The sequence below is a fragment of the Berghia stephanieae genome, chromosome 14 (assembly GCF_034508935.2).
Source record: "Berghia stephanieae isolate SIO BIC M18660-M18661 chromosome 14, UCSD_Bste_1.3, whole genome shotgun sequence".
NCBI classification, from domain to species: Eukaryota; Metazoa; Mollusca; class Gastropoda; order Nudibranchia; family Aeolidiidae; genus Berghia; species Berghia stephanieae.
This window is the reverse complement of record NC_088373.1, coordinates 26,605,439-26,627,938: the sequence shown is the minus strand read 5'-3', so window position 1 is coordinate 26,627,938 and position 22,500 is coordinate 26,605,439. Positions and strand designations below refer to the sequence as shown.

General features: G+C 36.5%; 1 protein-coding gene across 1 annotated transcript in view; it reads right to left on the bottom strand.

The window, feature by feature from the left end:
- LOC144960023 (uncharacterized) overlaps positions 1-22,500 on the bottom strand; it is a 117,572-nt gene that overhangs the window by 29,351 nt on the left and 65,721 nt on the right. The window contains exons 25-37 of the mRNA XM_078892966.1: positions 19,853-19,936; positions 18,855-19,196; positions 14,972-15,169; positions 14,047-14,127; positions 12,753-12,986; positions 11,034-11,117; positions 10,246-10,584; positions 8,994-9,197; positions 8,086-8,166; positions 6,814-7,047; positions 5,344-5,427; positions 3,018-3,359; positions 234-440 (exon numbers count right to left, since the gene is read on the bottom strand). Of these exons, the coding sequence (XP_078749092.1) occupies positions 234-440; positions 3,018-3,359; positions 5,344-5,427; positions 6,814-7,047; positions 8,086-8,166; positions 8,994-9,197; positions 10,246-10,584; positions 11,034-11,117; positions 12,753-12,986; positions 14,047-14,127; positions 14,972-15,169; positions 18,855-19,196; positions 19,853-19,936 (2,514 nt within the window). The remainder of the gene's footprint in view (positions 1-233; positions 441-3,017; positions 3,360-5,343; positions 5,428-6,813; positions 7,048-8,085; positions 8,167-8,993; positions 9,198-10,245; positions 10,585-11,033; positions 11,118-12,752; positions 12,987-14,046; positions 14,128-14,971; positions 15,170-18,854; positions 19,197-19,852; positions 19,937-22,500) is intronic.

Below are 22,500 nucleotides of genomic sequence, written 5' to 3'. Positions count from 1 at the left end.
AAAATGTAGGACGTGACATGACGCCTGTTGGACGACATTACATTTTTTTGCGGACGGAGACAACACTGCTAACGGCCAGGTACTCATTTTACATCGGAGTACGATGAGAGTAAAGGGCCTTTTCCAAAGACTCAACTATGCACCGAGCGAGGCTCGAACCCAGGACCTTCCGATCCCAACGTGTCATAGTGTTATACAAGACCAAATAGCCGCAATGGTTAAAATCAGCCTACCTTTCACGCCAACATTAAGAACTGCTTCTGAGCGTCCGGATATTAGAGTAATATTTTTGGCGTCCACCCATCTCACTTCACCCTGAGGAACTCCCGGTTTCACCAACCGACAAGTACAACTTGCATTGCGTTGAAACGTTTCAACTCCATAGTAACTTGTTCCATCAATTCTTGGCGGACATCCAGAGATTTCTACAGTTGGCATCTCTGCAAGGAGAATTCAATCATGATACATACAAAAATACTTTTTAAAAGCATCAACAACATCAAGAGGCAGAGGCATGTGCCATCTCAAAGCATTCAGATATCGAGCTATTTTGTTGATAATTTTCCTAACGTTTAGGACGTAGCTAATAAGCTTCAAACTTCAGAAACAAATAGCAATGTGTAATTGAATATTATAAGCTTAAATTTTAATATACGAAAACAGATAAAATAGACGTTTCGGGTCTCCCCTTTATCAACAAAACAGGATGACTGAAACACTACAGATGGATTAGATGGTACCAAATTATCTCATTCCTCTGTAGTGTTTCATTCATCCTGTTTTGTTGATAAAGGGGAAATCAGAAACGTCCATTTTATCTCTTTTTTTGCATATTAAATCGAAGCTTATATTCAATTTATTTTATATTGTTATTTATTCCTTCTAGCTTCGAGCAGCAACATGTATGTTTCAAACATCAGAGCACATGTCAGAATTGATAATCGAGAGCAGTTATGGGTTTGATTTAAAACATTGTTGTAATGGACAATATTTTGCGTGGTTTAGAGTATTTCTAGCACAACAATGAGTCCATAACATTTCTGGGTTATCAGAACGGCAATTAAGTAGACGTCGGTTCATACCCTTTGAGATGAGGGAAAAAAATTAAATATGTTCGATATTTAATGTCACACTTGAGGAAGACATCAAAAATGCAAAATACAAAATGACTAGGGTTCTTTTGATGGCTCAACTTGCGGTATATGGGATGGAATGGTGTGGAAAATATATTTTAATCTTGTAAGTTTTATAAAGACATATGAACATATTACATTGTTATCTAATTATCAGGGAATTAACAATATTGGGCATCTTAGAAAATATACCATATATAATGAAATGAAGGAATTGAGTATTTTGCAAACGTAATGTAGTGCATATAGGTATACATTTTAAGTGTTAATTTTAATATGTTAAAATAGTCATACTATATTTGGTAATGTCCCATTGCATTGCAATGATTTAGAGTAACAGATTGAAACAAAAACTTACACTGATCATATGATTTTTGAGTAATTTCTTATATCTAATATACCGATTGTAAAAGCCGCTTAGAATAGTAATATTATTTGTGGTAATATATTTATCTAAATTGTAAAGATACAGATTATAAAAGACACTTAGAATAGTAATATTATTTGTGGTAATATATTTATCTAAATTGTAAAGATACAGATTGTAAAAGACACTTAGAATAGTAATATTATTTGTGGTAATATATTTATCTAAATTGTAAAGATACAGATTGTAAAAGACACTTAGAATAGTAATACTGTTTGTGGTAATATCTTTAACTAAATTGTAAAGATACAGATTATAAAAGACACTTAGAGTAGTAATATTATTTGTGGTAATATATTTATCTAAATTGTAAAGATACAGATTGTAAAAGCCGCTTAGAATAGTAATATTATTTGTGGTAATATATTTATCTAAATTGTAAAGATACAGATTATAAAAGACACTTAGAATAGTAATATTATTTGTGGTAATATATTTATCTAAATTGTAAAGATACAGATTGTAAAAGACCTTAGAATAGTAATATTATTTGTGGTAATATATTTATCTAAATTGTAAAGATACAGATTGTAAAAGACACTTAGAATAGTAATACTATTTGTGGTAATATCTTTAACTAAATTGTAAAGATACAGATTATAAAAGACACTTAGAGTAGTAATATTATTTGTGGTAATATATTTATCTAAATTGTAAAGATACAGATTATAAAAGACACTTAGAGTAGTAATACTATTTGTGGTAATATATTTATCTAAATTGTAAAGATACAGATTGTAAGAGACACTTAGAATAGTAATATTATTTGTGGTAATATATTTATCTAAATTGTAAAGATACAGATTGTAAAAGCCGCTTAGAAAAGTAATATTATTTGTGGTAATATATTTATCTAAATTGTAAAGATACAGTTTGTAAAAGACACTTAGAATAGTAATATTATTTGTGGTAATATATTTATCTAAATTGTAAAGATACAGATTGTAAAAGACACTTAGAATAGTAATACTATTTGTGGTAATATATTTATCTAAATTGTAAAGATACAGATTGTAAAAGACACTTAGAGTAGTAATACGATTTGTGGTAATATCTTTATCTAAATTGTATAGATACAGATTGTAAAAGACACTTAGAATAGTAATATTATTTGTGGTAATATCTTTATCTAAATTGTAAAGATACAGATTGTAAAAGACACTTGGAGTAGCCATACCATTTATGATAATATGGCATTGCAATCTTAAAGTAAAAGCTTATAAAATACACATAGCATAGTCGTACTGTTTGATGTAATATGTTATTTACAATTTTTAAAAATTCGCATTTTGTTAAAGATTCTTAGAATAATCTTAATATTTATACAAATTATTTAAATTAACAAACAATTGTATTTTTATGTTCTTACGAAAATATCTCCCCGCGTGAACAATTATCTTTGAGGATACAATATAAGGGGGAAAAGGCAAATTGTCATGTGTTGTTATAATACTTACGCAGAGTTATTTTGTCTTCTGCAAATATACTGGGCTGAGCTCCATTTTCACCTTTGCATGTCACATCAAAGTCGAGCTTCGGTTTTCCTTCTTCGTTGACTGGTGCTTGAAAACTAAACATCCATCTCGATTTGTTTCCCATTGTCATGGTTTCATCAGGCTTATCCATAGTTATGAAATCATCTCCTGTACTATTCGTCCCAATGACAGTTACATTCACGGATGGAGTAACGTCAGCGGGGATGTCACAGAAGATGTGCAGTTTGGAGGGATTTTGACTGTTTTTGATGCTGTCATTCTTAGGCGTTCCCAACGCGCTAATAGACATTTCCGTGGGGCCATCTGAGTAGAATAATAAACAATAAGAACGGCTTGCATACTCTGTATTAACTCACTAAATCCTAGAGGTTTTTTCTACTTTTCAAAATTGGAAAATGCATTTAAAATGAACATGTACATGGATAGTTTTATTCAACTATCATTAACATGTAAAAACTAAAAACATTAGCTTTGATAGTACGCCTATAATTTGTCTCATAAAAATGTAATAAATAGGCATGGGGTAAACGTAACCCGGGTAAACTATGGATATAGTCTTTGTTAGGGTTGAGTGAGTTAATTAGATTATTGATAATGAAACAAAATGAGCCAATAATTTTATCAGTGTTTATGTAATAAGATTGAAAGTTCTATGTTCTCTTTGATTCTGTATATATGACCATTACTAGTATTAGGCAATATCCACTAAACGTGTTCAAAGGGCTTTACAAAGGGTTCATATCTAACAGCACACGTAACACGTAGGAAGTCACATGACGCCTATTAGTCGATTAAAAAATTTATTTTACAAAACAGACAATGCTATCAACGGCCATGTATTCATTTCACACCCGAGTACGCTGAAAGAATTTGAGTAAAGAGCGTTTTCCAAGAACTCAAACTATGTGACCCTCAGACCAGTAGGTCTCGAACCCAGGATCTTCCAATTCAAGTGCCAGTGTCATATCGTCTAGACCATAATATATCCGCACAATGATATAATAAGAACAGCGTGGATTCTTATCTTCCTCACTTGCCGCCTCAAAACGTCGTTATAATCGGGATAAAGAAAATGATGCTGCTTGAAGCTCGACGGAAAAGCGAACGATAAGTAATGAATTGTAAGATTCAATTTATTGAACGAAGACAGATACTGGTAACCTTTCGGATTTTCCCTTTATCAAAAAACACGATGAATGAAACAGAAATGACGAATGGGAGATGTGTGAATGGCCTAGGTAAGGTAAGCAAACAAAAATAATGATAGGCAACATTTCATTTTTTCCGAGAAAACGCTGTTCACGTCCAGATACTCATTTTAAATCCGAGTACCATGAGAGATTGTGAGTAAAAAGGCTTTTACATGGACTCCTACGCGCCTCTCACAGTGGGACTCGAACAATGTTTCTTTGCCTCCGAAGGCGAGTGGCATACCATAAGACTGCATAATCCGTTCATACCAAAAATCATCAATTTCCTTCCTCAAAATAATATGTAAAGTCTGAGAACATTGAGATGGTTTCTAAGGGTTTACAGTATTTGCGGAACTTTTTGGTCATTTCAAAGACAGTAACAAGAAAGATGAGACGACTAAAAGCACATGAGAAAAAAAGTAAAACAAAAAGGAATTGTTCCAAGAGCAAACAATCAGTGTGCATGGTTTGAGATCACCTAAGTTTCATCCGGATTCAAGCGGGAGTCCCAATAAGAAGGACACGCTCAAATTATTACAATTCATGACAATACGCTTCCCTCGTAATGACGCATGGTAACTTAGTAACTGGCTCTAAACTATCGGAACAATGGCGGACGCCCTTATGAAATATTTCTCCGACGAGCATAAAAGCGTATCCAGAGGGAAAAAACATCTGATCATGTTTTGACTTTTACACATTCTGATCACAAGACATATGAAAAGTTCTAGCCAGGATGAAGAATAAAAAGTACAGATTTTCTTTGTTTAGAACCAAGATGGTCGTCGTCGCTGGGCGACGTGACATCAGACTATTGAATCCAATTATATTCAAAACAAACGAAAATATTAACAGTACATAGCAGATACATAATTTACAAAGTAAAACAAAACATCTCCCCAAACATATATTTCACTTTTTCCTTCTAAGCCAAGGACTTGGACCAGGATCAGAACAAAATCAAAACAAAGACGGAAAGCAAAGCAGAAATCAGATATAGGTTGGGGCTCGCTATACCATACAATACGTGCCTCCCTGCCCACTATGGGAGGACAAAAAAACCCATCCAGAAATAGAGAGAAATAGATACTTACATAAATAATTGACTTGGAAGCTTGTAGAGGCCAGCGATGATCCGATCGTATTTTTAGCTTCACACTTGAACGTCTTCGAGGAAACTTATTTTAAAAATCGTGGTGGGAGATTAAGATGGAATAAGAGGAAAATGACACCAAGTTGATATATACAAAACGTTTATACATAAAATATTGAGATTCTATATATATCCACTGAATGTGCTCAAAGCGCTTTACAATGGGTCCAAAGGTAACATGTAGAACAAGACATGACGCCTGTAAGGCGATATTACAATTTTTTTTCCGGACAGAGACAACGCTATGAACGTAGTCATTATACAATTATTTTTTAATTGCTTCAGAAAACTCGTATTTCAAATATTGATCATTTTATCGTGCCTTATCGTGGCAAAATACTCCAAAAAACCTTGAGCGTTTATATAGTGCAATATTCACTAAACGTGCTCAACGCGCTTTACAAGGAGTCCCTAACTAACAGCAACACTTCACATGTAGAACGAGACATGACGCCTGTTAGGCAGGCAATATTACAATTACTTTTTCGGACAGAGCCAACGCTGTTAACGGCCAGGTACTCATTTTACATTTGAGCACGGTGAGAGAATGTGAGTAAAGAGTCTTTTCCAAGGACTCAACTATGCGCCGAGCGAGGTTCGAACCCAAGACCTTCCGATCCGAAAGCGAATTTCATACCACTAGACCATATTATAGCCGCACATATACATAGTCCTCATACGAGGACTTGATGAAAAAAGAACAAATATATATTTGGCAGTCAACAATGGGCATGATCTATATTCCCTTTCCATGTGCTCGAGGTCATTGGTCACTTTGCAAAATGTGCTCAAAGTGACCCACATAGTGAAAAGTATTCACAGCTTTTGAAATATCTAACATCACTATTGGACATAATTTTGTTCAGCTGGACACACGGGTATGTTTACAACTTTCATAAACAAAGCAGCGTGTTTATATTTAATTTGTTAAGAAATATCCAATCGTTGGACATCAACAAATCGTGTGATTGATGACTCGGTTGGACGAAAACATGAATATAGATCACTCACATTAAGCACACGTGGATGCAGTTTCTTTTTTTAATTGAATTTTTTTTTAATATAGCGCAATATACACTTAATGTGCTCAAAGCGTTTTAAAGGGATCCCTGACCAACAGCAACACGTAACATGCAGAATGAGACATGACGCATGTCAGGCGATATTACAATTTTTCCGGACAGACACAACGCTGTTGACGGCCAGGTACTCATTTTACACTGGAGTAGTGTGAGAGAAAGTGAGTAAAGAGCGCGAATGTGACGATTTTCCTGTTCGTGGTAAGGAGAGGATTAACCACATAGCTGCACGAACCATGGCAAAGGCTACTTGTCATCCGGTAGTTCTTTAAATAAGGCGATAATTTATGCGAATTCTGTAAATAATGTAAATGTCACTAATAAAAACATACCTCCAGGAGCTCTTGTATAACCAGCATCGACAACAGGAGAGCCTTCACTGATAAGCTGTCCCGTGTCTCCATCAACCCATTTGGCCTTAGAATCTTTGGTTGGAAATCCTGGATTGGTGAGACGGCAGCCACACGCAAAGGGGTCGTCAGAACCACCAGCTACTACCCAGATTTTATCTCCTTTGGTTCTAGCATCGTAAATGGGACAGTTTGCAATCGCAGCTGAGGGTAGGTCTGTAAAATAGGATTTTGAAATCAGATTTTTTAAAACATCTTTTGAATTTAGTTTAAAATGATGAAAGAAAATGAATGAAAGAAACCTAAACGCGGAATGTCTCGGGCACAAAACCTTCTTCGGACAATAACAAAAGATAATAGTTCATAATAAAAACACCACTTAAAATCCTGACAGACGAAAGAGAATTAATTAGCATATTTAGTATATTTAGTGTGTTCATTATTCCCTATTACTTTGAAAGGGAGACAGCTTCATGCCGCTTTCTATCACTATTGTGTGGTTGTATGTGGTCTAGAGGTATGACACACTTCTTCGGATAGGAAGATACAGGTTTGAGTCCCGCTCTGGTCGATGCTTGGGAAAAGGCTCTTTACTCATATTATATATATAAACTTACTCAGATGTAAAATGAATAGCTGGTCGTTAACAGCGTTATCTCTTTCAGAAAAAAAAAATTGCAATATCGCCAAAAACTCGTCATGTCTCGTCAAATACGTACAGTGTTGCTATTGGTTATGAACCCCTTATAAAGTGATTTTTAATTAAAGTTTTTAATGCCAAGGGAGATTAAGAGGTGGAAATATTTAAACTTGAATAAGTAAAACCATCATTTTTGAAAGATTATAGATTTCATTGTATTGTTTTTTTTTCAATTCCAGATAGACATATGATGACACCAAAACCAACACATTGAGCCCCTTTGTTGACAAGATACGTTTGAATACATCTTTTCACCCATAGGAAACTCGTCACATTCCTTGAGATACAACCAACAATTTATTTTCTCAGTTTTGTGGCTTTTGTGCATAATAAAACTTAAATACTTTTTTTTGTTTTAACTATACAAAGCTAGCCACTGCGTGTTGAAAGTTAATTTTGCTGAACAATTTTATTGGTAGAATATACTTGTTGCTTTTCTGATTGGTAAGAAATATCTGTCTCTCTTTTGGGTGCGTGTAAAATAATTGGGAAAATTCTGATAATGGCCATAAAAGATGTTATGAGAAATTATCTTAATCATAAATCTTACTTACCTGAGAAAATCGGTGTGAAAGGGATTTCCTGAACCACAAACCATAGTGTCATTGCTTGGCATATGAAAGTTCTGTTATGGTCTAGAACATATATAGAAATAAACATGGTTACGTAAGTAGAGTAATATTGTCATACAATTCAGGCTTAGCTGTCGGTTCAATGAACAGTGCCCGTCGATCAACTCAAATTGTATGATTCAAATATAGAATAACATTTGAACGCAATTTCGTTCGTCTTGATAGACAAACTTTTTCGACTTCCTAAGAGAACTCCGCGGAGCTTGTTATTTAGGCAGGGAGAGATTTTTTTTGTATTTAATATCTTATATATTTCGCTAAATAAGTGTTTATTCTCTCGAAGATTAGAGTTGTGGTTCCTTAAATTGAAAACAACTAAAATTACTTATAATTCCTGGTAACTTTAGCTTTAAATTTATTATTCGTTGGCAACTGTGTGTTTTGTTCATAAGGGTTTTATGGCGTTTGAGACACGTGTAGGCCATTTCAGCGCCATTAAAATGGGAGTTAATGGGATACCAGATAAATTATAGATTTACTGTTAAAAGCAAGTAAGTAAATGTAAGACGGGAAATGACTGAAATAGGGAATAGGTTCCAAGAGCACATTTTCTGTGTACTAAGTTTGAGATCACATACAAGTCACATCCAGACACAAGCACAGGGGGCCACTAAGGATGCCACTCAAGTGTTTTTTACAAATCATTATATATTCAAATCAAAAATATATCAGTACATAGCAGATATTATTTACAAGTAAAATTAATCCAACACTCTAAAACTATATGTAAACATTTGAGTGTTTCCCTCCCATCTTAGGACTATGGCTGTGGACAGGACAAACCAACTAATCGCATGAATCACATATTATGTGATGGCAATCAATCTTACCAGAGACGTTAAAACCGAGAGTAGCTTCCAGTCCTCCTGACGTCACAGAATTGCCGTTACCGTCAACCCATCTGACGTTACCCTGTGGTAATCCTGCATTCAACAACTGACAAGTACAATTGGTAGTCATTTTGGATAATTCAACTTGGTGTATTGAACCTCCAATGTTCGGGGGGCAGCCAGTGAGTTTCACAGTTGACATCTCTGTAATAAATTATTAAAGGGGATTTGTTGAAGGAAAAATATAAACTCAACGCGTTTTTTTTGTGTGGTTTATTACCGCTATATAATTGCAAAAGGTAATGTTACAAGTTAACTTTTATCAGTGATATTATTATACTATTTTATTCTAGCCATGCATGTAGTACTCTGTATACCCAAAAATAGACAAGGTCGCCAATTTGAACATTGTTGACTCTTGATTCATGTAAAACATGTAAAAAATTGCAAGAAATAAAATGTTGGCCTTTATCGAATGACATTAAAAAGATAGTCGCCGTCTTGATCAAACAACATGAAATGTTTACTCTGATCCATTAACAGAAAAATGGATATTAGATAATCTTTAATGTGAGCTTTCTTCATGAAACAAAATCAAATTTTGACCTTTATACGTCAAATACAAGAATGGTTATTAAATATTCTCTGATGGTCGTGAATTTAATCAAATTATAAAGAAACCTGTTCATATTGAGTTGCAAAAGAAACGATATATTTCAGGATGAAAATCAGTAGCGTAAACGACTGTGATACGAGTACTCTATTAATTCAACTATTGCCCCCACCCCCCTCTCCTTTCACCCAACTGCGTGTAATACTTCGGTTCCTCAATGTTTTATGTGGCAATGACTTCTTATGGCATGACACTCGCCTTCGGATCGGAAATCCCAGGGTTTTTGTTCCGTTATGAGCGGCGCATACTCCAGTCATTTGAAAAGGCTCTTTACTCACGTTATCTCATCGTACTTGGGCCCAAAATGAGTATCCGGTCGTTAACAGCTTTGTCCTTGTCCGAAAGACATTCAATACCGCCTAACAAACACCATGTCTTGTCTAAGTGTTGCTGTTGGCTAAATACACCCTTTAAAGTGCTTTGGTCACGATTAGTAGATATCGCGCGATATAATTGCCCAAGTTACTTGTGTTTTGTTTGGCTTTTTGGGGTTTTTTTGGTTTTTGTTTTTATTTATTTATTGATAAAGGCATGCGTATCACAACAATTGTAGAAAACATTTTAACTATCTAATCATACCCAGAGTTAATTCGTCTGTGGCGTTTACATTTGGATCAATGGCATTCTCAGCGTTACACTTGATCGTCATGTTCAAATTTGGTCTTTGCTGGTCATCGAGGGGTGGAGAAAACCTGAACACGAATCTTGATACATTATTTGCCATTGAAATAATGTCATCAGGTTTAGTTAGATTGACAACTGAGACTCCGCTCTGATTGAGACCAGTAAGTTGGACGTTTATTGTAGGATTTGTATACGTTACGTCGCAGTATACGGATACATTGGTGTGTGGTAGAGAACTGTTTTTATCCAATGGTGGATTGTCCAGAACTCCGATTGACGCATTACTCGGACCATCTGTAGGAAAAATGAAATAATGATCAGTAATATTTGAAATAATAGTTTTTTTCTTAGACCATTAAATAAATTTAATTACAAACACGATCTTTTGATTGGAAGGGTCCAGCTCATAGCGCACTTTGTTCAGTATTTGGGAAACGCTCTTTACTCACATTCTCTCACCGTATTAAGGTATAAAATGGGTACCTGGCTGTTAACAAAATTTTCTCTGTTGGAGAGAAAATTTTCATATCGCCTCACAGGGGTCATGTCTCGTCCTACATGTTAAGTATTTTTGTTTGTTATGCACCCCTAGTAAAGCGTATTGAGCACGTTTCATGGAAATTGCACTATAAAAACTCACAACATTTTATTTATTCATCTATATTTTTTTATGGTTTATCAATTGTTGCATGCTGCCACTAAAAGACAATCCTACAGTGACATGTTTTGCAATGTATACTCACAAGCATAATGAATATCGAGGGTTGTATTCGTCTCCGACACTCCATTTACGTTTACAGCTCGGCAAATGAAAGCCTTGGATTCGTCTGAAAAAAAAATCATTCGCATTTAAGGCTCCGCTCCGTATGTCTGATAACCCAAATCATTGTAATAGAAATACTCTCAAACCAACGCAACACATTATCCATTACAACTTTGTTAAATCAAGCCAATACTTGCATTTGGTTTTCAGACCTGCTAATTAATGCACATAAGGCTATGACGTTCTCTTTAATTTTTTTTAAACTAAAGAAAATAATTGATTTCATGAGTACCGGTGAGTTAATTAATAAAAAGTAACTGAAAACTGACAATCTAGCATCAAAATTATACTTAGTAGCATTTTTATAGTGTGGACAACGTTCATGCTCTGTCCACATATTCATTATTCTTAAACATTTGAAAAACTGTTACAGCTTTTCTATTAGAGTTTGATCTTCCGTTGTTCCTTTTAGTTGTTGTTGTTGTTGTTGTTGTTGTTGTTGTTGTGATTTTTACATCACAAGTGCCTGCTCCACTCACTTTTTTGAATTAAAAATTCACTCCGATACCGGAGTATACTCAATGTCTCAATTGTTTTTATGTTATATGTTTGTGTTGAGAATATTGGCTATTAAACTTAAATGCTGGCCAACTTACGTCGCGGGGGTTGTGTGTTTGACCCGCAATCTCAAATAGTCGGGAAGAGAGGGCTCTAATAATGACTAGTGTTAGAGACGATCTTTTTTGGGATCGTGGATAGGTCATACAGTAGAGTCAAGCTCTCCCCGGCCAGGCGGAGTTGTCGTACCAGTAAGGTCGCGGGTTCAAACCCCCATCGCGGCCACGAAATTTTAATTTTCTATTGTCTTCTGGCACTTGCCTACTCACTTCACCTCTTGTTGTTATTTACATCACTATAAAGCATTTGCATGGAAGAATGATAACAACAGACGGAAACGAGGATGACCAGAGACGACGTGGAAAGCAAGTGTTCTCGGAGACCTGAAAACTGGGGAGCTCAGCTGTGGAACAAGTCATACATGACATCACGGGACAGGGAGGAATAGCGAATCGGGAGGGCCCGATGTGTCAAAGACACTGGAGAAACTGAGGTAGAAGGAGAGATTATATTCCTACACTGACCACATTAACATAAAACAAAATATTTCCCTTAGTTTTTTTTTTTCCAAATAACTTATTATTGGAATATTTTGTTGTGACCAAAGTCACACAAAAAAAGATTTTTTAACACAGCGTCATATCAATTTGGGGGTCCCAATAGCTTAGTTGGTAGAGCACTCGCTTCACACGCAAAAGGACTAAAATCGATCCCGGGTGCATTCGAGATATTTTCTGAACCCCCTCCCCCTGTCCACCAAGCAGCGATTAGGAAATTGTGTCTGTTAGATCTTGCGGCAAGTACTTTGCGATAGACTAGCGTCCTACCAAAGGGTAGCAAGTAATTGCTATTGTCCGATTCTCGCAAAGAAATCGGGATAAACTTCGGCTCCATGGGCCTATTGGCTCCGAAGGACCGCATATCCATTTAGTTAACAAACGGGTTTTCATAACCTATTGTATATTTATCCCAAGTGCAAATATATTCTATATATATATATACATATATATATATATATATATATATATATATATATATATATATATATATATATATATAAGACCATGTCTTCAATACATACCTCCTTCGGCTCTAGTATGAAAAAGGACAGCCTTTTGGTTATGCATGCTGATGACTTTCCCAGTGTCTCTGTTAACCCATTGGGCCATAGTTCCGCCGTCAGGAATCCCCACGTACTTGATGTTGCATCCACAGATAAATTGATCCTCCGATCCCCCCGCTGTAATCCACGTCTTCTCACCTCGGGTCAGCGTCTCATAAACAAAGCAATTGGCTATTTCAGCAACAGGCAACACTGTGAATAAAGATGAAAGAGCAAATGTAACGTCTCATTTACAAAGCTGGGTGCCCCGATAGCTCAGTTCGCAGAGCACTCGCTTCACGCGCAGAGGGACCGAGATCGATCTCGGCTGAAGAGAGTTATTTTCTGATCCCCCCTCCCCCCCCCTCTTTCTCCTTCTCTCTCCCTGTTCAACCAACAGTGAGTGGGGTAATTGGATCTATTAGATCTGACAGAATATACGTTAATATAGACTAGCGTCCTGTCAAAAGGACAGCGAGCAATTGCTCTTGTCCTTTTTATGCTATAGACACCGGGATAAACTCTGGTTCCATGGGCCTATTAACTCTTATGGACTATTTTTGAAAGCCAAATACCAAATCTGAAATAAACAATGACGATGAGATGTTTAATCAAATGTGTTTCTTGTACTGCATGTTTCAGCCTTGTCTATATCATGCGTCATTTGATCATCATTCACTAAGGTCATCATAATATTAATCAAAATCATTATCATCAACACCTTCATCATCAACATCAACACCATCACTATTACCACCACCTCACACTCATCACCATCACCACAATCATCACCACGAGCATTACCATCAACACCGCCACCATCATCATCACCACTATCATCATCAGCACCAGAATCATCACCACCACGATCATCACCACAACCATAATCTCCACCACCACAATCACCACCATCACCACAATCATCAACACCACCACCATCATCACAACAACTATCATCACCACAACAACCACCACCACCACCACCATCACTACCACCACCACCACCACCTTCATCATCACCACCATCACTACCACCACCACCACCACCTTCATCATCACCACCACCACTACCATCATCATCATCATCATCATCATCATCATCATCATCATCATCATCATCATCATCATCATTATCATCATCATCATCATCATCATCATCATCATCATCATCATCATATTATATTTTTTGTTCTTTTTCAAGGCAATAATATTCATTTCTGTCCATTAAATTCTTTACATTCCACATCTTCTAGCAGCTTAGCATCACATTTACCTGTGAAAATGGGTGTAAAAGCAATCTCCTCCACAACGGTCCTCAATGTCAACGCCTGACAGATATACGTCTGGTTATGACCTGGTACACAACGAAAAAGTATGGAATTTGGTTTTTGTGAACTCATTTTAAAGAATTTATCCGTTACAGCTATTTTTTAAATCGGAAATAAGTTTTAATAGTTTTCTGATGCCAGACAAAAATGTCAATAACAGGACTTTATTTAGAATTGATTTGTACCATAAAGGCAAATAACGAAAAGAAACATTCATAATAAAAATATAAATATAAAATTCCCTTTTTTCATCCCATAGGGGAAATTTGTCTTTAGTGTCTATTCCAAGGGAAGATTGTAATGACCCAGGCTGGAATAACTTCAGTGCAGCTACCCAAAACTGAGCGAGGACGAGGTGACTTGCTCAAGGCCACACAGCGCAGCCGGTATACGAACTCGGTACCATTCGGGTACGAAGCAAAGACCGTACCGTTGAGCCACGCTATCTAATTTATAAAGTCCTTTTTCTTTCCATTGCATATTTTTACTATATTTTAAATACTAAGGATGGTTTAATAGAGAAACAGTTTTACACCAAAGAAAGTAGTCGTTCAGAGCCGTAGGCTCATGGAGCCCAGACAGCATCTCGGTAAACTGACAATAGCAATTTGTTTGCTACCCTTTGGATAGGGCACTAATTTATTGCAAAGTACTTCCCGACAGACCAAACAGATCCATCAACCCAATCACTGCACCGTAGTCGGTCACTTTACGTGTGAGTGAGTGCTCTAACAAATGAGCCATCGAGAGCCTCTGTATTTTTTAAACTGTTGCCTAATTAAATTTTTTTTATCAGCAGAATAAACCAAAAGAAAAGTTTAAAAATCAAAAGCGATGCATATTATAATTTAATAATAACCAAGAACATACCATGGAAATCAACACCAAGCACAGCTTGGAGACCGCCAGACGCAACAATGTTACCACCGACATCCACCCATCTCACTTGACCCTGTGGAATGCCAGGATTGGACAACTGGCAAGTACAATTTGCCTCACGTTGCCTCACATCGTATGTAGATCCTCCATTGTTTGGGGGACAATTGGACAGTTCTAGTGTCGGACGGGCTGAGAATATACAGGAATATATTTTAAAAAAAGAAAAAATGTTTACTTTTGGTGAAATTGAAATCAATACCATCATATAGTGCGACTATTTAATCTTCTCGCCTTCGGATCGGAAGGTCTTGGGCTCGAGTCCCATTCTGGGCAGCGCACAGTTGAGTCCTTGAAAGATACACTTTTAGCCAAATCCCCTCACCGTGCCTGGGTGCAAAATGAGTACCTGGTCATAAACAGGATTGTCACTGTCTGAAAAAATAAGTGTAATATCGCCGAAAGGCGTCATGTCTTGTCCTACTCGGTGTTGCTGTTGGCTAGGAGGCGCCTGTAAAGTGCTTTTGGAACGTTTTGTGGATATTGCGCTATATAAATGCTCAAGTTTAAAAAAATTGATTGATGCTTTCAATTGTACGTCCATAAGATGTAAAAAGAATACTGTGTCCATCACTACAAATCTTCTACACATCCATTTTATTTATCACACTACACTAATCCTTGTCTTTCCGGTCATTAAATCTTCCGGTCTACTTGTCTATGTGAAAAACGCGTCAAAATGATGTAGAGTTTTTGATATCTATTATGTCATGTTGCAGTTTATTCTATTGGCGTATTGTTCGAGGGAAAAATGTCTCATCCTATACGTCAAGTGTTGCTGTTGGCCAGGGACCCTTGTAAAGGGCTTTGCGCACGTTTAGTGGATATTATGCTATATAAAATATCATTTTTAAAGGGAAAAATACATTAGAAATTGTATTAGTATGTGTTTGTTCTTCAGAATGGTTGCCAGAAGATGTAGACGTGGTGAAGCCTGGTGGAGAGTCTGTTTTATTATTTGCTGATGTAGTCTGAAATGTTTATGGCTAAGTAATCGCTTCTAAATGTTCTTTTTAAATAGATGACTACGTGTTTTCTCCAGAGGGACCGGAATATTGGCCATAATAATAATAATAATAATAATAATAATAATAATACTTTATTGCATCCCAAAAAGGAAATTTTTTGTACAGACGTGTTATAATTTACACAATAAAAATACAATGGAAATAGGATGTATATATAAAAAAAAAAAAATAAATAAATAAATTAAAAAAAATAAAAAATAAAAAAAGGAGCAGCTCTATAACCAGAGCTGCGCTTTATAATATGAATAATATCAACACTGTAAAATAGTTAAAACTGTCACTATAAATTGAAAATTGAAAAGATTGAAAAACAAATAAATTAATAAATTAATATTTATATTTTAAAAAAGTAAAATGAGAAATAATTATATAAAATGATTATTGCTTGTTGTTATAAAGCCTAATACTGGACGGCAGAAAAGATTTTCGGTGTCTCTCTGTTTTCGTTGAAATAGAGAAAGGGCGACCACTTCTTTCTGACATAATAATTGATGGTCTTAGTGGATGATACTGGTCATTTAATATTTTAGTTATTTTAGTTATACAAAATTTCTCGTATAAAAATTCTACATCGTCAACATCATTTATATAGCGTTTAATGGATTTTTTAATATTTGAATTTATTTTGTTCCTTTCCACTGCAAAGCAATTGCCTCCCCAAGCTGTTATACAAAATGACAAAACACTTTCGATTACTGCTCTATAAAATAATGTGCAGAGGGTTTTATCTATTCTAAACTGAGAGAGTTTTGATAAAAAATATGTACGTCTGCACATCTTATGCCTAATTATTTTCAAGGTGTTCATCCCACTTGAGCCTGTCATCAATCGTTACACCAAGGTATTTGTAGTGAGGAACTCGCTGGACGAATTGGTCCTTTAATTTTAACGGTTCTATCGGTTCCTTCACTCTCCTAAAGTCAATCACTAGCTCCTTTGTCTTGCTTATGTTAAGCTCTAGGCGGTGGGCATCACACCAAGACACAAATCTATCAATTTCTTGCCTATAAGCCACTTCGTTGCCATTTGTTATGAGGCCTTGAAGAGCGGTGTCATCTGCAAACTTTATTAAAGGTACACTCAGGTTTTGACTTATACAGTCATTCGTGTATATTGTGAATAATACAGGGGACAATACACAACCTTGAGGAGCACCAGTATTTGTAGTTATACAGGAAGATTTGTTTTGTCCTAATTGAACATATTGTGCTCTCTCCATCATAGTGTGTGTGGAGCTCCCGTCAGATATCCCTGTTCCGTCTTGCGGCGATTTGTGGCAAATCTTGCAGCTGCTCTCTGAATGTTTCAAATGGCTTTTATGTACATCTTGTATATGTCCCATCCAGCACAAGCATACCCCAATGTTGGTCTAAATCTGACATACTACAACGTTGGTCTAAAGCTGGCATACCCACGTTGGTCTAAAGCTGGCATACCCACGTTGGTCTAAATCTGTCATACCCAACGTTGGTCTAAAGCTGGCATACCCACGTTGGTCTAAATCTGTCATACCCAACGTTGGTCTAAAGCTGGCATACCCACGTTGGTCTAAAGCTGGCATACCCCAATGTTGGGCTAAAGCTGATATTATGATGGTTAAAGCGGAAGCCAAAATTAAATTCTAATGGGTCATTTAAACAAAATGTCATTTAGTTGCATTAAAAACACATATAATCATTCTTCTTTATGAGAAATAAAATTGCAAACCAAATTTTATATTTGTGAATAAAAATTAAATTGTAAGCATCTAGTTTACCCAAAAGTTGTTCTTTGGAGCTGTTAATGTCCATGGAACCGGAGTTGATCCCGGTGTTATAGCGTGAAAGAGACAGTAACAATCGTCTCAAATTGAGTTTACATCAAAGGGCGTGATGCTCGAGATTAAACCTCATTCTTAAAAAATGCATAAAAATCCCTTTATTCTAGCACAGTTAATTTATTACAAATACTGATCAAGCCTTTCCTTACCAGCTGTAGGAAATCCTCACATTCGGTCCGAGTCAAACCATATTTTTTTTCAGATTCATTTTATTAATCAAAGCATTTTTAAAGATTGTTTTGCACAGCAATATTTTATATAGTAAAGACTAATCGATTTCATTAAAAAGTTGTTTTTTGTTTTGTTTTTAAGGGTTTTACGGCGCTTGCAACACATTTAGGTTATATCAGCGCCAGTATTAAAAAGTTAATCAAAAACATGAATATAACAGATTTAAAAAAGGACAAAATACTAAATACGGAACATTTCGAGCTTAAAACCTTTTTTAAGCCAATAAAAAAAACCAGTAGAACAAATACATTACGCAAAAGTAGATACGCGACAGAGAAATATTTCTCCCGAAACGTACTGTGTTTGATTTTTTTTTCTTCATTGAAGCTATCTTGTTCATTTTTTTCTTATTACTTTTTACGGTCCAAAAGGTTCTAGCAGGTTAGTATCACTTCTATATTGCTTTTTAATTTGTGTTTAAAATGTTGTGAGTTGTATTGACATTCAGAAAAAATCCTGAAACTGATCAGTGCACTTACCTATCTCAGTTTGACAAAGTATCAAATTCTGATCGATCGCTCACATTGTTCTCAAAGCTTTAGTCAAAGTTACAAATATTGTGGTTATACAAACCTGACGAAATATGATAAGCGTAAGATAATTAAAATCAGAATTTGATACTTTGTCAAACTGAGATAGGTAAGTGCACTGATCAGTTTCAGGATTTTTTAAAAGAGTAAATCTACCGTGATAAAGAGTATTGTTTGTTGGTTTGGTTGGTTGGTTGTTGTTGTCTTACCCAATGTCACGTTGTCTTCAGCAGTCATCCCCGGTGATATATCGTTTCTTGCTTTACACAGAATACTAAAATTCAAATCTGGTTTAAGCATGGCATCGAGAAAAGGTGGAAAGCTGAAGGTAAATCTCGTGACGTTTGACACTGAAGTAATTTCCACAGTTTCATTTGAATTCAGAATTAAACGTCCAAGGGGATCCAGGACGTCTACTTCGACATGTATTGAGGGGGACACATCGGATGGGATGGCGCAGTACAGAGTTAGATTTGCAACGGTTGAAGAGGTCGTGTTTACAGAAGATGGTGGATCGACTGGGAAACCTATTGATGCGCTTTTGGGTCCACCTGCCGGAAAGAAATAATGTTTGCACGTTATATGGTCCAGTGACAAGCCATACAACATGAAAGTACGTAATGAATAATAAAATGAAATTTTGCTAGATCAATGTGGAATGGATATGTCAGTCATGGAAGTCATCATCATAAAGAAAGTGAAGATGGATTAGGGCATGTTGTGAGAAACGAGGAGGGAAACATCTACAAAACTGCTCTAGACTGTATACGAAAAGGAAAGAGAGGAAGATCCCGGGAGATCTTGAGCTCCCTGAAATTTATGGTCACGGACAGAGGACAATGAGGTCCTTCGTTGCTGTCCTACATTCCAGCATGCTTAATGGGCGACAGTAAGAAAGTAAAGTAAACATAATTTACCCATTGCAAAGTGTGTGTTTTAACTTATATTCTTTGTTTTTGGTTTGATTGTTTTTTTTTACAAATGTGAAAACCTGAATAGAAAGGTCAATTCTTTAAATTAAATTACATAAAAAGCTTTATTTTATTTAACTATTAAAACATTGCCATAATCAACGTAGCAGTCATCGCCATAATGTCTGTCATCAGCAACATTAACAATATTACAGTCAAATTAAAAAGTATCATATCATTATAAAAATTGTCAGGAGTATCACCATGACTATCACCCTCATCTTCATAACACTCACGGATGAACCCAATTGGGTAAGCAATGGGAAAATCAGATGTCCCGACCGAGTTTTCCGCTTGACATTGGAACATTCTTGAGATCTCTGGAAACAAGAAACAAATGTTAACCATTAAAATGTGTGTTCCAGTGAGTATAAAAGGTGGGCTAAAATTTTGACACATTTTACAACTGAGGAATACTAATTTTTATGCAATACTCTTCAACAGTCGTAACGTCACTTCCTTCCTAATGACGCATGGTAACTTAGTAACACTGGCTCTAAACTATCGGAACAATGGCGGACGCCCGTATGAAATATTTCTCCGCGAGCATAAAAGCGTATCCAGAGGAAAAAAAACACATACATTTGATCATGTTTTGACTTTTACACATTCTAATCACAAGACATATGAAAAGTTCTAGCCAGTATGAAAAATAAAAAGTAATGATTTTCTTTGTTTAGAACCAAGATGGCCGCCGTTGCCGGGTGGCGTGACATCAGGCTATTGAATCGTATTGCACATATCTTTTTTAAACAGTTGTAAGTCTATCAAAACTCCCAAAACTTGTTATAAAAATATGATTTTTGAGATTTTGTGAGACACTGAAAAATGAGAACATTGAAATACTGTGCAATCATACATCGAAAGAAGTTTTGTTTGCGAACCGCTCGGCACAAAGAATAAAGAGGTTGTTGTCAATATAATTCAACGCCGAAGTCACTATTTAACCATTATGATTTCGTGCTTACTACTCTAACAAAGACTACTGCTACTACCACTCCTATCACTATACTGCCATGACCACTTTTACGACCACAACCCTAGGCACTACCACGACCACCACTACCACTTTTACAACTAATATAACAACTACTAATTTTACTACAGAAAAGTGAGTGGAGCAGGCACTTATGTTGGTAACAACAAGATATGAAGTGAATAGAAAAGTGCCAGAAGACAATAGAGAATAAAAATTTTTCGCGGCGGTGGTGGGGTTTGAACCTGCGACCTTATTGGTACGACAACTCCGCCTGGCAGGTGAGAGTGTGGCTCTACCGTGTGAGCTATCCACGAACACAAAAATATTCGTTTCAAACTCAAAGTCATTACTAGATCCCTCTCTCACCCACTTCTTGAGACCGCCGATTCGTTCGTACACCACCATCGCGAATAATTTTGACCAGCAGTTAAGCTTAAGCCAATATTCTCAACACAAACATATAACATAGAAACGATTGAGACATTGAGTATGCTCCGGTGTATGGGGTGAATTTTTAATTCAGAAAAGTGAGTGGAGCAGGCACTTATGTTGGTAACAACAAGATATGAAGTGAATAGAAAAGTGCCAGAAGACAATAGAGAATAAAAATTTTTCGCGGCGGTGGTGGGGTTTGAACCTGCGACCTTATTGGTACGACAACTCCGCCTGGCAGGTGAGAGTGTGGCTCTACCGTGTGAGCTATCCACGAACACAAAAATATTCGTTTCAAACTCAAAGTCATTACTAGATCCCTCTCTCACCCACTTCTTGAGACCGCCGATTCGTTCGTACACCACCATCGCGAATACTTTTGACCAGCAGTTAAGCTTAAGCCAATATTCTCAACACAAACATATAACATAGAAACGATTGAGACATTGAGTATGCTCCGGTGTATGGGGTGAATTTTTAATTCAGAAAAGTGAGTGGAGCAGGCACTTATGTTGGTAACAACAAGATATGAAGTGAATAGAAAAGTGCCAGAAGACAATAGAGAATAAAAATTTTTCGCGGCGGTGGTGGGGTTTGAACCTGCGACCTTATTGGTACGACAACTCCGCCTGGCAGGTGAGAGTGTGGCTCTACCGTGTGAGCTATCCACGAACACAAAAATATTCGTTTCAAACTCAAAGTCATTACTAGATCCCTCTTAAGCTTAACTGCTGGTCAAAATTATTCGCGATGGTGGTGTACGAACGAATCGGCGGTCTCAAGAAGTGGGTGAGAGAGGGATCTAGTAATGACTTTGAGTTTGAAACGAATATTTTTGTGTTCGTGGATAGCTCACACGGTAGAGCCACACTCTCACCTGCCAGGCGGAGTTGTCGTACCAATAAGGTCGCAGGTTCAAACCCCACCACCGCCGCGAAAAATTTTTATTCTCTATTGTCTTCTGGCACTTTTCTATTCACTTCATATCTTGTTGTTACCAACATAAGTGCCTGCTCCACTCACTTTTCTGAATTAAAAATTCACCCCATACACCGGAGCATACTCAATGTCTCAATCGTTTCTATGTTATATGTTTGTGTTGAGAATATTGGCTTAAGCTTAACTGCTGGTCAAAATTATTCGCGATGGTGGTGTACGAACGAATCGGCGGTCTCAAGAAGTGGGTGAGAGAGGGATCTAGTAATGACTTTGAGTTTGAAACGAATATTTTTGTGTTCGTGGATAGCTCACACGGTAGAGCCACACTCTCACCTGCCAGGCGGAGTTGTCGTACCAATAAGGTCGCAGGTTCAAACCCCACCACCGCCGCGAAAAATTTTTATTCTCTATTGTCTTCTGGCACTTTTCTATTCACTTCATATCTTGTTGTTACTAATTTTACTACCACTACTAATACTACCATTACTTCTACCACCACCACCACCACCACTACTACTACTACTACGACTACTA